The sequence below is a fragment of the Paralichthys olivaceus genome, chromosome 5 (assembly GCF_024713975.1).
Source record: "Paralichthys olivaceus isolate ysfri-2021 chromosome 5, ASM2471397v2, whole genome shotgun sequence".
Classification (NCBI taxonomy): domain Eukaryota; kingdom Metazoa; phylum Chordata; class Actinopteri; order Pleuronectiformes; family Paralichthyidae; genus Paralichthys; species Paralichthys olivaceus.
The window spans coordinates 5,157,709-5,172,068 of NC_091097.1; the positions used below are offsets into that span (position 1 = coordinate 5,157,709).

General features: G+C 40.4%; 1 protein-coding gene across 1 annotated transcript in view; it reads left to right on the plus strand.

The window, feature by feature from the left end:
• The window catches only part of LOC138407756 (growth arrest-specific protein 7-like), a 15,289-nt gene continuing 929 nt past the window's right edge, over positions 1–14,360 (plus strand). The window contains exons 1-5 of the mRNA XM_069525167.1: positions 1–176; positions 1,442–1,498; positions 6,531–6,654; positions 10,581–10,658; positions 11,248–12,719. Of these exons, the coding sequence (XP_069381268.1) occupies positions 1,496–1,498; positions 6,531–6,654; positions 10,581–10,658; positions 11,248–11,309 (267 nt within the window). The 5' untranslated portion in view covers positions 1–176; positions 1,442–1,495 and the 3' untranslated portion in view covers positions 11,310–12,719. The remainder of the gene's footprint in view (positions 177–1,441; positions 1,499–6,530; positions 6,655–10,580; positions 10,659–11,247; positions 12,720–14,360) is intronic.

Genomic DNA, 14,360 nt, shown 5'->3' on the forward strand with positions numbered 1-14,360 from the left:
TCAGAGGCTGCATCTGAAGACTGACTGCGTTGTGGCGGTGCGACTGGACTGTCCCATTTCAAAGGTTCTTTATTTTTGACAGAATTGAGACACAAAGGCTCAGATGTGTGGAGCCTTCCTGGCCCAATTGATCCCAGGATTCATTGCGCTTCACTGACAAACTGATTTTCAAAGAGGTAATGGTACATGCAAGCGACAAGACATATTATGCCTCCACTCAAATGGCTAATGGTAAACATGTTAAAAAATGAAGGCGCATCAAAAATGTCTCATTATGTCTGCAACAGCGATAAAGGAGCAACAAGTTGGTGACTGTGAAAACCTAGATAGACCAGACTGTCTCATTTTAGTTTGGCTTTTGTAGTCCACATGACCCCGGAAGACCGCCTCCTTCGTGGGCTGGGTAAACTGCATCCTCAGAAGATCTTGTCTCCTCTCTCTCCTTGATTATTTTGTGTGACACGTTTGAACTTTCCTCATGCTTCGGTTTCTTTTAACGTCCCTTGCGCTTCCTGAAGTTTTACTGGTTTATATGTTTTTGAGTTTCGGACTTAAAACTTGCTTGTCTGCCTGCTTGAATTATTAAATTCCAAACATCATACCTGCTATGTGGTGTCTGCATTTGGGCCCTAGCCTTGCTCTGGATGTGACAGTTATGTGACATCATAATGCTCCACATTTGCAGAATACACACCTAATGGCTAGTCTGTCACGCCCCCTAACAAAGCCACATAAAGTACAAGCATGTGTTAACAATTCCAAAATGTACTGGAAGTGGTTGACCAATCACAACAGAGTGATCGAGCTGGCCAATCAGAGGAGACTGAGCTTTAACAGCAGGGGGGCCTTAAAGAGACAGGAGCTGAAATCAAGTGTTTCAGTCAGAGGCTGAACAGAGGAGCTGCAGCAATGAACAGTATGAGGAAAGCGATGTGACTGAACATTAGAGTGTTTAAAAGACAAATAATTAAGTGAATGTGAGTTAAAATTAGCGAGTAAAATGAACAGATTTTCAGTGGCCTCAAGTGTCTTCATTCTCCTGGGAGAGACAGACAGACCTCATCTGTTTGGATGGAGTACGACCAGACTCCGTATGTCCAGAGTCAGTTCCACAGAAGTTTACAAGTTTGTCAGACAGAAATATCCTTGTTGTGTCCCAGCACATCACAGCTCTGTATCACAGTGTCCTCTTTTGTGTCTCCAGACACAGAGTCCAAACTCCTGCATGTTTCCTCTCAACAAAGACTCATAGAAAATGTCTTTCACTCATCAAACCAAAGTGGGGGAAATAGTGGGGGAAAAAACGGAGACTGGGCCTGAATGAAATTCAGTGTCTTTCCATTACTCTCTGTTCTGTTCACTGTGACTCTGCAGGCTGTGCATCAATTTGGACAGTAATGAGATCCAGTAATCGCCTCTGTCTCCTCATTCATGTTTCCAGTGGCTGGACGACTGACACTGTTCCTCAGCACGACACTGCAGCAGCAGCAGCAGCATGGTAAGACCTTCATTTTAAAAAGCCTCCTGTGTTGTTTTAAGCAGTAAAGTACTCATATCAGGCAGTGCTCTTATTTATAGTGGAGAACCTTAAATCTCACCTCACTCCACTCTGGTCGTTACTGACAAACTTCACATTTTGTTGCCTGCTTCTTTGCGTTCATTCCTGAGTAAACCCTTTGAGTGAACATGAACACAAGAAATATATTGTTTTTTCTGACAAAAACTCTTATTTGAAACTTGTAGAAATCATGAAACTTCAACCTCTAAAACAGTGATAATGTTAAATAACCTAACTTTTCTCCTCCATTACATATTGAATTGGTCTCTTCACATACTATTACTTACAAGTCTTTCCAACACTTGCCAAATATTAAACTCAGTCCAATCTCATCCCAACTAAACCCTGTTCAGAGCTGGTGGTAACATCCATCTTGAGATCCAATCACATTTAAGGATATCTCTGTTCCTGACACACAGTGGTGTGATGTCACCAGGTACATTTACTACTTTACTGCACTTTTGTACTTTACTAAAATTGATTTGTTTTCTGTTACTTTTCACTTTTACTCCACTACATATATCAGCAAATATCTGTACTGTTTACATAGTTTTAAAATCCAATCAGAACAAGCAGGTAACATTTGACCCCGCCTCCTGTCTCAACCATAATAATGTTCGGAAATAGGACACACTTGGCAAGTACATTTACTTTTAATACTTTAAGTATATTAAAAAGCAAGTACTTACTTTTACTTAGGTAAAATATTTGAGTACTTCCTCCACCACTGCACACACACAGACATTGTCATCAGACACACTTATAAACTCAGGTCCGGTAGAAACAATATATTAGGACTTTGTGATGTGGATGTTTATTTGCATATAGATCTGGGAAGTGAGATCCAATCATATGGTCACAGGCGACACATTCATGTCATAGTCTGATGTTGGGTGTAAACAGACTAAATCTCCGCTGGTGATTGGGTCTCTCAGGAGTGAACAGGACCCTGGATCCTGAGCAGAGCTCTGCCTCTCCTAATGCGCGTCTGCATGTTCATTTAATAAAAGACTCATTGCTTTTTCCTTTGCCCTCTGCTTCTTTCATCCTTTTTCTTAACATCCTGAATGTACCTTCCTGTCTTAAGCTTTGTCTTTTTGTATTTATAATTGCTGTTGTTTCAAACTCTCTGCAGCCGCCTCAGGGAACTAAAACAAATCATGTGAAAAATGTTAACTTTTGCTGGAACCATCAAAATTACCCAGAGACAGTTTTTCCTTTTGATAATTTCACTTTGCTTATACAGTGCAATAAGCTTAGCAAGTCTAGAGTAGATTTAGGGTATGCCCTCTTTTTTAACTTGTATGTCCAATTATCATCTGGCTGCAGTTTCTTCAAAGTATCGCCTGCTGCCTGCACCATTTCTTTTCCTTTTCATAGTGTTAAGTGGGCCTGATGAGGTGTGAGAGATGAAATAAGAGACTGAAAAGAGAGACAAAAGTACAGGAATGTAAATATCAATTATTTTCCATACTGGGATACATTAATCTGGTTTCCAGGTAGAAAGGGATCTGAATATTTTTAATTTCTCTATCAGTCATGGTGAGCCAACAGACGCTCAGTAAAGCAGTGAGAGGCGTCTTCCCTTCTGCCGGAGTCTGACACAGCCGCTCTTGTTATTTTCTTCCTATTCAGAGAAAAGTGAGTGGATGCTGGGTTATATTAAGAGCAGCACCCCAGAGGATTGTGGGATTTGGCATGGATATCTCACAGATCTGTGTGTTTTTTTTTCTTTGGAGCTTTTGTAATGGCTCAGATACACTGGGCTGCGCTTCTTCTCCTTGGCAGCCAGAGGATGTGTGATAAAACTCTCATGATAAGAGTTTATCTTGAACCCTTCTGATCAGTCAGTGGCGATGCAGCAGTTCTTTGATTCTGCTCATTTGCATGATCATGAAGAGATGTGTGCACAGTTTTTGGTGCATTTAAATTTGAAAATTTTCCTCAAATGAATCACATGAAAATACTTCACATTTTGTTGGAACATGAAAGTAGTTTATTATTCATAAGTGTGAGGGGATGTGGTCAGTGGATGACTTAGTGTCATGTCTACACGTCTTGTTGGCACTGACCATGATCACATCTATTTTTTACCTTAACTAAGTTATTTACTTTTTTATTATCCATTCACAAATGTTTTTTTTCCAGGCATTAAAATATTAAACCCATTAACATGTTTAAAAATCTCAATAGCTCAGAGCAGAAAGTCAAATATATTTGTTTTAGATTAGTATAAAGGCAACACATTTTAATAGTGAACTAATAATTAATCATTACAATTAATAATAACAACAATTGTTTATTGGCTAACTAATAAATAATTCAGTAAAATCAACCACGCTACTTGCAATAAGAAGAAAACCTAGGAAATCATTTTTTAGTTTTGGCCACATGGGGGAGCACAGAAAGCTGTAAAATCCAAAACGATGATGTAACATCTCCTTTGTTATAGAACAGGGTTAACACAAAATGATTTACGTATCCAACAGACATCAATATCAGCAGTGATTTAGAGTAGTGTGTGTGTGATACCTTATTACTCCAAGTCGGACATTTCCTCTGTTTTATCTGTTTTCGGTCCCCGCCGTCCCCTGAGGGGACTGTCGGGTTTAAATTTGAACCTCATGTGATAGAACAAAGTGAAGCAAAACAAGCTTTGTGCTGCCACAAAACCCAGAGGATGTGGAGAGGAGTGTCTAGTTTTCACGCTGGAGACAACACAGTATATTTCCGTTAAATTACACCTTAAGAGACAGGAAATGCTCTGCGAATGGTTTATCACCGCTGAAATATCATGTTGTGTCGTGAAATCCATCCAACAGCTTTGGATGGATTGCAACAATCTGAAATGTTGTTGAGACATTCACTGTATCCTACTTGACAAGAACCCAAACTGTTCACCTGTAGAGCCACTGTTGTGTTACTTTTAACAAAACGGTTCTGAAACTAAGGACGTTCTCCATCAGACACAGTTAAATTCTCTGTTTAATGCCACTGTATGCACGCCAACATGCTAAGTGAAGCTGGAGAACATTGGAATATGTTTTAACACATTTTTACCTTGGAAGGAATTTATTTAAGTATGGAGAAATGTCAGATGTCAATATTATTATTTGTTTATCTCTGTATGTGGAGGCTACATTTAGATGGGCTGAGCTGTTTCCACACAGTTTTGTTTCTTGTCCATTATTTTGTTTCATATTGACTCCTCCCACTTGTGCTCAATGCATCGAATGTATTGATACACTGGAGCCATGAGAGAATTAGTTTGTTTTCACTGCACCAGTTCTTGCAGCAATATCGAGACAATGACCTTAACTTAAGATTGCTGGTTTAAGCACATTGTTTATTTTGATTATGGTAATTTATCAATACATATTTTGGCATGTGCAATTAAATTATTTTAATAGTGAGAGATTCTGGCATTTAGCAAAATAAGATTATCTAAATTCAATATGTTAATCTACTAAACAACTGTATATTTAATTTGAATATCTATTAGCTGAATTGAATAAAATGGACTCTAATTAGTTTGTATGCTCACTTCTTGTGACACAAAATGCAACTTTTGTCTGAAAATCTGAAACCTGTAAAATTAAAAAATGAAATGTTAATAGAGATAAATTCCAGACAGAAATATACCAGAGGGGTGACGTTTGGAGATCACAAAGTTTACCATGGTGAAAACATTTCAGATTTACTTGCACAGTAACAAAGGGCTATTTGAAAACAAGGTGTTAACTGTCGACAGAGGATGTCAATCATCGTACCTGGACAGTAAACGTCTCATCAGTGTGAATTCAGTAGCTAAGAATCCTGCAGCAAACCACAACTGGGGCTGCAGCATGTAAAGGACGAGCCGAGACATAGCAGATCCACTGAGTCTCTTTAATGCTACACATCAGTCAGTGTCATCCACCCACTCTGCCTTGCTGCCCATGAACATGATGCGACTTCTTTATCGTTCTGCTAATAATCTCCCCATTTATATATCGGTCCGATCGCAGCCGCCCTCCTCCCCTCAGGTCTCTGATTTGAGAGCGGAGTGCTGAAGTTCAGCAGCACATCTGTCAGATGCCGCGGACAGATCCGAACGGGCCACGCACCGCTGCATCTGAAAATGAACAGCCAGCCAGCGAATCCCTGCAGATTAAAAACGACTTTTCCCTTGTAAAGCACACTGCAGTCATTTCTGGCCCAGTGTAACTGAGAGCGAGCCTGAATACAATGGCGTCATGGTGGCAGAGGCTCCTGGGGACTGCTGATAAGACGTAGGGAGGCCTTATCGTTATTTATCCATTTAGAGGATCATATTTCACCATTTGAATAGCACCATTATTGAGCAAGTGAGAGGTGCTGAATAGCAATATGAGAATTTGATGGAAATTAACATGAGTTATTGCACAGGCTGTCACGACTCCTGCATTTACATTTTCTGTATATGCAAGCTTGTAGGAATGTAGATCTACATAATTGTTATTAAAGCAGCAGCAGCCTCACATTATACACTACTTCACCCAATGTTCCTTTACTCTGAATAAATTACTCGATCTATATCACTGCCAACTCCATTTAGTGAATGGATGCACTATGTCGAAAACATTAAACCAGAAGTTACTTCTTCTTCATTTACAGATACAACTGCATATTTAACCTGAATTAATTGACTAAGTGTAGTTCTATACAACACCTTAATGTAGCCTCCAAGAAATCAAAAGCACTGAGTCACGAAAGAAGAGAATTACATTCATTACAAATGGTATTAAATTTATTTATATTTAATGGGTAAAAAGATGTATCTTAAAGCAACCAAACACAAAAGCATCACAAAAGCTGATTTCTGTGGTGCTGTTGTTATTTTCTACCTCCCCTGCAGGTTTAAAGCTGCAGTTTGAATAATGTATGATTATATTTCACTATAAGAATCATGATTAGTTTATGTGCAGGTAAAATGATGGTTTGTTTATGACAGAAGTCGGCGGTTGTGAGCTCCACTGCGCCCGGAGAGGAGACTGGGAGTCAGCCTCTTCCCCCAGGATGGAGGAGCTACATGTCACCTGAGGGACAGAGGTATTACGTCAACAGCTGCAGTAAAGGTGAGAGCAGCGCCTGAAGTCAAAGAGACTCTTGGGCATCAGCTGCATTCACAGAGGATGCAGTTTAGTTTAGATTAATTGTCTGGGGTGGCTAATTGTGGTTCTCTGAATCAGTTCAACCGTACTGATGAAACAAATCTAAATAGGGAGCAAGTTTTAAATCTACATGCAACAGTAAATGATCGTACTGTGAAACAGACAGAGACCACAGGTTCTTGTTCTTCAGCCCTTTTGATTATAAACATCACATGGTCTCCATTACATTTTACAGCCAAAAGACAAAAAGGAGAAACTGAACCAAAAATACTAAGCTACAAGATTCTTGGATCCTTTGGACAAAATAAAACCAGGAGACAAACTTTCATTCAAAATATAAAAATTGTGTGATGAGTGAGTCCATTAGAGAACAATTAGATAACCGTCCTAATAGTTAGGACGGTTATCTTAAAGGGTTAAAAACGGAGAGAAAAAGGAAAATATTGGTGTTGCAGATGTTACTGAGATCTGAGTCTCATTTAACCTTAGCAACAATAAGTGTATATGTTAAAATAATAATTAAAAGAAAGCATCTCCACAATTGTGTTTTCTGACCAAACTCAGGTAAATCCCAGCATCCTTTTCTGCAACTGCTGACACGCCAACACACATGGATAATACCTGCTTAACATCAATATGTTGGTATGTAATTCAAAGAACAGTGACTCAAAGCTGCCATAATTATTTATTATTAGATATCATCATTATTCATTATTATTATCATCAATTTATTTATTATCGTCATAACATTTCAATCTTTTTTATTAAACTGGTCCTTTTTTCTCAGAGATTCTCAAAGTTGAGAAAGGTTTATCTTCAATAGATGCTCACGAGTGATAATCAATAGCCAATAATCATCTATTCTCTCTGTCTGTAGTGAGATTTCAATAGGACACAACAGAGACAAACGACTACAGATCAGAGACCAGCTCAGTGCAGCAAAACCAATCAGCCACTCTTATATAACGCTGTATTGATGATTTTACAGATGAAGCTGCGTCTTGCTGAGGGTCAACCAATCACATTGCTTGTCCAGCAACGCTCGGCCTTAGAGTCGTTCTGTATGAAGCTGAATCTCCAACATGCTGAGTCTCGCCTGCCCCTGCCGTTGCAGTTTGACACGTTTAGCTCCCACTGCCTCGACACTGTGAACCGTGAGGACTCATTATCATTCGGCCCCATCGTCGTGTACCAGCGCTCCATTCATCGGGAGACGAGCGAGCAGATTCGATCCACGTTAATCTGATTATCTCAAACGTGCGGCACTTCAGGCCGAGCAGCATGGCCGGTATCTCAGCTGTGAGATCTGTGGACTCAGAGGTGGAGCGATGTTTCCGCTGTTTGTCTTCTGCTCTGATTCTCTGCTTCACAGCAAGAGGCTGCAGAGTTACATCAATACAGAGGCTCGGAGGCAGGCGACCTTTGGCAAACATCTGCCTCGGTGTGTGTGTGTGTGTGTGTGTGTTTTGCACTTTGTGTGGGAAGAAATCCAGAGGGACAGAACTGGCTCCCATGGGGCAGACTAAGGCTGCATCAACAACAACTTTGGCACTGATTGCACTGTGGCTCTCTCTCTCTCACACACACACACACACACACACACACACACACACACACACACACACAATCGTGTCTCCATGACTTCACAGGACATTACTTTGACTGACATTCATTTCTCAGTGACTTACCCTAACCATTTCTTAAAACTTGTCTTCACCTAAAAAAATCTAATGATTTATATAATTGGGACTTCATTTTTGTCCCCATAAGAAAGACAAGTCCTCACAATGAGTGTGCAAGCAGATTTAAGTCCCCACAATGTGAGTAACACCTTGACTACACACACACATTGATCTGGAGCCAAATACAGCAGCAGTGATTTTTATTATGTTATAATTCGCTTTGGTTTCATCTCTGGATGTGGAGCTTCAGGGAGCTGTGTGTGTGTGTGTGTGTGTGTGTGTGTGCTTGTGTCATAAATATGCCTCAGTGTTTCAGCATCTTTATTAGAAAGCTGCTGCTATTGTTTACAGTCTGTGTCATTTATTGGAGGAGGTGCATGAATGAGGATCAGCTGAAATCGTTCTGCTTTATCTCTGTGGAGTTTCACATGTGACAGTGGGATTAGAAATGATGAGAACAGCTACTAAGGAACCAAAGCTTGAAAAATGTGACTGCGTATGATGACATCTGTTATAATATGACAATATAATAACAAGCAGCTGATGAGAAAATCAGGTTGAATTAAGTTGACACTGTATAAAGGAGGATCAGAGCTGTTCAACACTATTATAAAATCATTTATTCTAAATGTGTTCAGTATTATTTCTATTATGTTTTTTACAGGACTCCAGTAGCCAAAAGGTTAGAATTATTTGTTCTGCCATAACACTGTCATCTGTAGGCGACAAAAGCACTCTGCTTAAGTACATGGTTTTGGTTTTATGCAAATGTAAATAAAGGTTGTGTCTGATGCAACTATTAACTTTTTCTGGATTCAACCAGACCAGGCTCTTTCCTGAACCCTAACCAGGTGATCTGAGAGTCTGAACCAATGACTGTGAATATGTCAACACGTCTCCTCTTCCTCCTACTGTACACAAATTGAACTAAAATATCAAGGATATGCATTTTCGACCAATCATGAGTCAGTCTCAGCTGTCAATCATGATATTTCACCCTATGTAATCAAATAATTATTTTAAACCAAAAAATGTGCAAAAATCAGTAGAAATCAGTCAAAATGCATTTTACGTGTTTACGTCTATGACTTATACTGCAGCCAGCCACTAGGGGGGGGGGGGGTAGAGATGATTTTGCTTCACTTTTGCGAGCTGTAATGTTTTAACATGCTGTCCATACAGTCACTTCTTACAGTGACGCATGATGTGATCAGATATTTGGGTGTAACAAAACGCATCTAAATATTTCACTGAATTGTTCAGTCTCAACATATTTGCATTAATTATGAATGTATGTTTGCAGAAAACGTAATGGATGCAACATTTTGTACAAAACAAATTTGCTTTAGGCTCACTGAAAAGAATCAATTGTATTTACGACAGAAATCATGTGGACAAATGTGAGTGCAGTTTATGTAGACTGATTATTATCTCAGACATAGAGTTTCAGATATATCACATCATACTTTGTGTGTTGGCTGTGTTCACATTATCGCGTCATGATTCTAGGATTTCTGTTTTCTGTCCTCACATGTTTGCATTTGAGTTCTTGCCACTGCAGCAACATCGCTGCCAAAATCATTTCTGCTGACACACGTAGGATATTTCAGCTTGATTTTTTTTATCACTTCTGGAGCCACAGCATCATGGTGTAACTCTGATTCAGCTGCAGCTATTACTGCGTAGAGGACTTCTTGCTCCACAGAGTGGAATGATTCCTGATTTCTAGTGTGTGATGGACACATAAAATACAGGAGGCGAGCTGGAAATCCATCAGTCCACCCCCAAGCATCAAGGTTACACTGTTTTTTGTACTTTCAATGAATGATCTTTAAAAAATCTGAGGAAAGGTCATGATTTCCAAAAAGAACATATACGAAAATCATGCTGCATTGAAACTATAAGCATTAATTATACTTCAAGTGCTGTTTTTTATGTTGTCCATTAAAAGATGTCAGTTTAGGGGTCTATTACCAAATTTCCATTGTAATTCTCTACAATAAGTTGTGGAAAAAGAGTCATAAGTATAATTGTGTTAGTTAATACAACTGTGGAAGAGACCAGATATTATTTGAGCAAACTGCAACTAGCAACCAAATACTTCCTGTTTACACCAGCAGTGAGATGGTGTCCAGTAAAAATGGCGTCACACTTTGTTTTGTTTCCTTTGCTCAGCTGTCATTCTTCCTTTTGCTCATATCGTTCCAGAGACAACATGGCGACGTCCCTCCTCGTCGGATGAGGCCCTGCGGAGTCTGCTGGCACGGCAGAACTCCTCACCATATGGTAAAAACTGAGCCTTCATCTCCACAGCGTTTCATTTTTTTTAACACATTCTCTAAAAGCAGCAACATGTAGGAAACAAAATCACGACAGAGGAAGCAAGGGAGTCTCATAGAGGGTTTAAAGGTTAGGAAGAGTATTAGGAAAATAGGCAGTGAGATGAAGTATAATTTCTGTTTTCATCAGGTAAATTGTTTCCGTTTATGACAGTTGTTTCCGTTTGAAGCACCAGGCCATGACTACATGTCTCAGCAGTTTTCCAGTCCGACAGATATAACCTTCTTGAAACCGTTCACCAGCAGCCGGGATCTGTTTTTTATAAGACTCCTTCATCTGAAACAAACATAGTACAAGTGATCACATTGTGTTCCCAGGAAACTGACTAACAAGTTCCCAAAACCTCAGACATGGTCCTTGTACATTAAACGTCTCCTGAACCTCAGGTAGCGCTGCTGGAAGAAATCCTAAATTTTCTTAATGAGCAGCTTATTATGTTTCCCCGCTGCCAGCTTCCTCACTAACAACATCTCAGCAGATAACAGATGGTTTTCTTCTTCCTGCTGGCACGCGGCCTAAACACACTTTCTTGTAGAAGAGGAACCGGCGCAGAGGCAGGCGGCTGCGGGGGTTGGAGGGGGCCGTTGTCAGCATTAGACCAGACAAGTGTGATCCTCCTCGGAGAGAGCGAGAAGTTTAATGAAGGCCGGGTTCAGATCTGAAACGGCTCGACGTCTGTGCCAGCCTCTGGACAGGAAACCGGGGATATGACCAACTGGGCCAGAGAGGGAAAAATAATGATGCAGCATCTGAAGGGAAGTAGATGAGATAACAATGAACAGGGCATGTGCCTGAGCATCACAAACGAACAAATACACATATGAACACAAACAGGATACACACTAGAAATTCTTAAAAAGCACAAATATGCTATCATGTCGTTGTTTGCAGAAAGAAGTGCGGTCATCAAGAATTTCTCACCGATTTACTAAGATCCTCGTTTATTCTATAACAATATCATTTTCACGTTATATCACAAAATCAACTTCTCTTGTCTCTTGCCAACTTCTCGTCTCAACTCGTTTTAAAATATAGATGTAAAAAAAAGGTTGATTTAGTGTCAAGTTATTCTTTGAGGTAAAGACATGTTTGTATCAGTCTTCGCATCTACAGTCGGACGGTCTGAGACCCCTAGAAAGAGGCTGAGACTATTTCTTTAATTGTTTTTATGACACAAACGAGTCAGACGTGTGTGAAGCCTAATTTCCATCATAAAGCACTTTTGAGTGTGAATGAAGCTCTGTGCCTCACTATTACTCTCATCCATCACATCTGTGCATGCTAAATTTTACTGGTCACCGAAAGAGGTCACTGAAGGTCGTACATGTCTTGATGCCTCATTAAGCAAAGCGACTGCCTCTATGCTTTGAGTCACCTCCGTTTTCCTGCAGGCGGACCTGGTCCGGCTCTGACCATCGTCCACGGCTGTGACGTGTGACCTGAGGCGGCACACTCTGCCGGGCTCACGTGTTTACCTTCAGCTGGAGATGGGCCGATTTGATATGCAATGAGCTGACAGCTCATGAATCACAGGCGACGAGGAACCATTAAGGGCATGTAGGCTGAAACCAGGGGTGTTACTACAGAACTGCTCACAGAGCTGTGAACTCCCGCAGGCTCATTCTGATTAATGACATCTAATGTGCTTATATATAGAAAGCAACTACACATTACTAAGCTAGTGCTATAAATTATCTTTAAAGAAAATGAATGAAATGCACATTTTTCCACTGCTTAATACATTATGTTCGAATGTCAAATATCAAACTGTCTGTAAATAACCTCTCTTCTTTATTTTTGTTGAATTGTCATTTGCTGACTCCCCATCTGCTCATCATTAATGAGCCACTGCACAATAGTGAGACTCCACCCATCAATATTATAATCAATAACATGTTGATCATGATCTGTTTGTCTTCAGCCAGTGGGAGCCACGGCAGTGCAAAGACCAGTCAGCCCCCAGAGATCACTGATGTTCCTCTGAGGAGGTCGACCATGAACAAACAGGTATGTGGTATTAGCCAGAAATGGCTATTTTACAGTACAAATTGTTGGTGTACAAAGCAGTATCAAAGATTCAGGAATATGAGGCTTCATGTGATGAATTAGCTTTTAGTGCTTAAAGGTTCAATGTGTAGAATTTAGTGACATCTGAAGTTGAAGATTCATGTTGCAGCTGAAAACCCCTCACCGCACTATCCTCTTACAAACATGAAAGAGAACCTGTGGTAGCTTCAGTTTTCACAAAACTCAAAAGTGGTTTAGTTTGTCCTGTTTGGAAGACTGTAAAAAACATGGCAGTCTCCGTAGAAAGGAACCCCCTCCTTGTAAATATAAGTATTTAAATATACAGGGGCCATTCAAGGGTAAAGAAAATTACAACTCATACAATTCAGATGAAACACACAAGTGAAAACATTGCTAGGATTATTTTACATTCAATTTCTTCCAATAGATAGCTTTCGCCTAAATCTTACACACTGGACCTTTGACGGATAAGGAAGTAATCATCATCTTGGATGAAACCAATGTTGATGGTTGGAAACGGCAAACAAATAGTGATTTTCTATCTTAGAAATCTGATGTTTTGTCATCGTGTCCATCCAACACAACCCTGGCTCTTGTGCTGCAGATGGGTAGGATTCATAGGTCCTACTGTTCCAAAAGTGTTTTATCACTTGAACCATTTACTGAAATTACAACTGCTGACGTTTTTCTCTCTCTCATCAACAATGACTTTGATTGTTAATTGTTTCGCAAGGTAAATGTGGGACATACCCACTTTCCAGCTTCTGAAATGTGAGGATTTGCTGCTTTATATTTATATTGCTTATTTGAATTGTTTCACTTGTAAACCAAAAATATTTTAACCTATTTGGACCTTGGACTCAGCTGACTAAATCTTTCATTTTATAGAACAAAATATAAATCAAGATAGTAAAACAGCTGGAGTCCTGAGTACTGTTCATGGGGCCTTTATGCAGAAACATCAAAGCCCCCCTTGCTGCAACGTTCACGATATGATTACAGTGTTTCCATGAGATAAAGCTGCCGCAGTCTGTTCAGTGGAGGCAGGGCTGCTCCCGCAGCTCTGATGAACCTGGGCCAACGTCCATTACATGCCAACCCACGTGACTGTTTGCAAGTCAGATGAGGGCACACCGGAGCGTATAGACGGACAGACCCTGGGTCCACATGGGCGACTGAGGTTTGGATGTCACATGTAAGAGTTTGACAGTTTTGGTAAAGGAGTCCAGCCAAGACTGTCGACGCTCACGCTGGGAGCACTGGGGCAATGGATCAACCCCCTACCCCCCAAAAATACCACCCAAAAAACAAACCTGGACTGGGACTGTGGTGATCAGAGCTGCCCTCCGCCATGTTCTGTACAGCGAAGGTGAGAATGTGAGTAGATGTCGGGTTTGTTGAGGCTGCGATGGTGTTGTTGGACCAGCTCAGGCGGATGTTTTGAGAAGGCGTGAGCGCAGCACTGATCATGTGCGTTGTCCAAGCTGCTCGGCTGTGCACACGGCTGGTGTTGGTTTGACGCCTCGGGTGAAACACTGTCACATGAAGAGATGAGAACGATGTAGCTGTCTTGTACACACATACTTACCATAAGCACACAAATACCGGTATTTTTTCTGT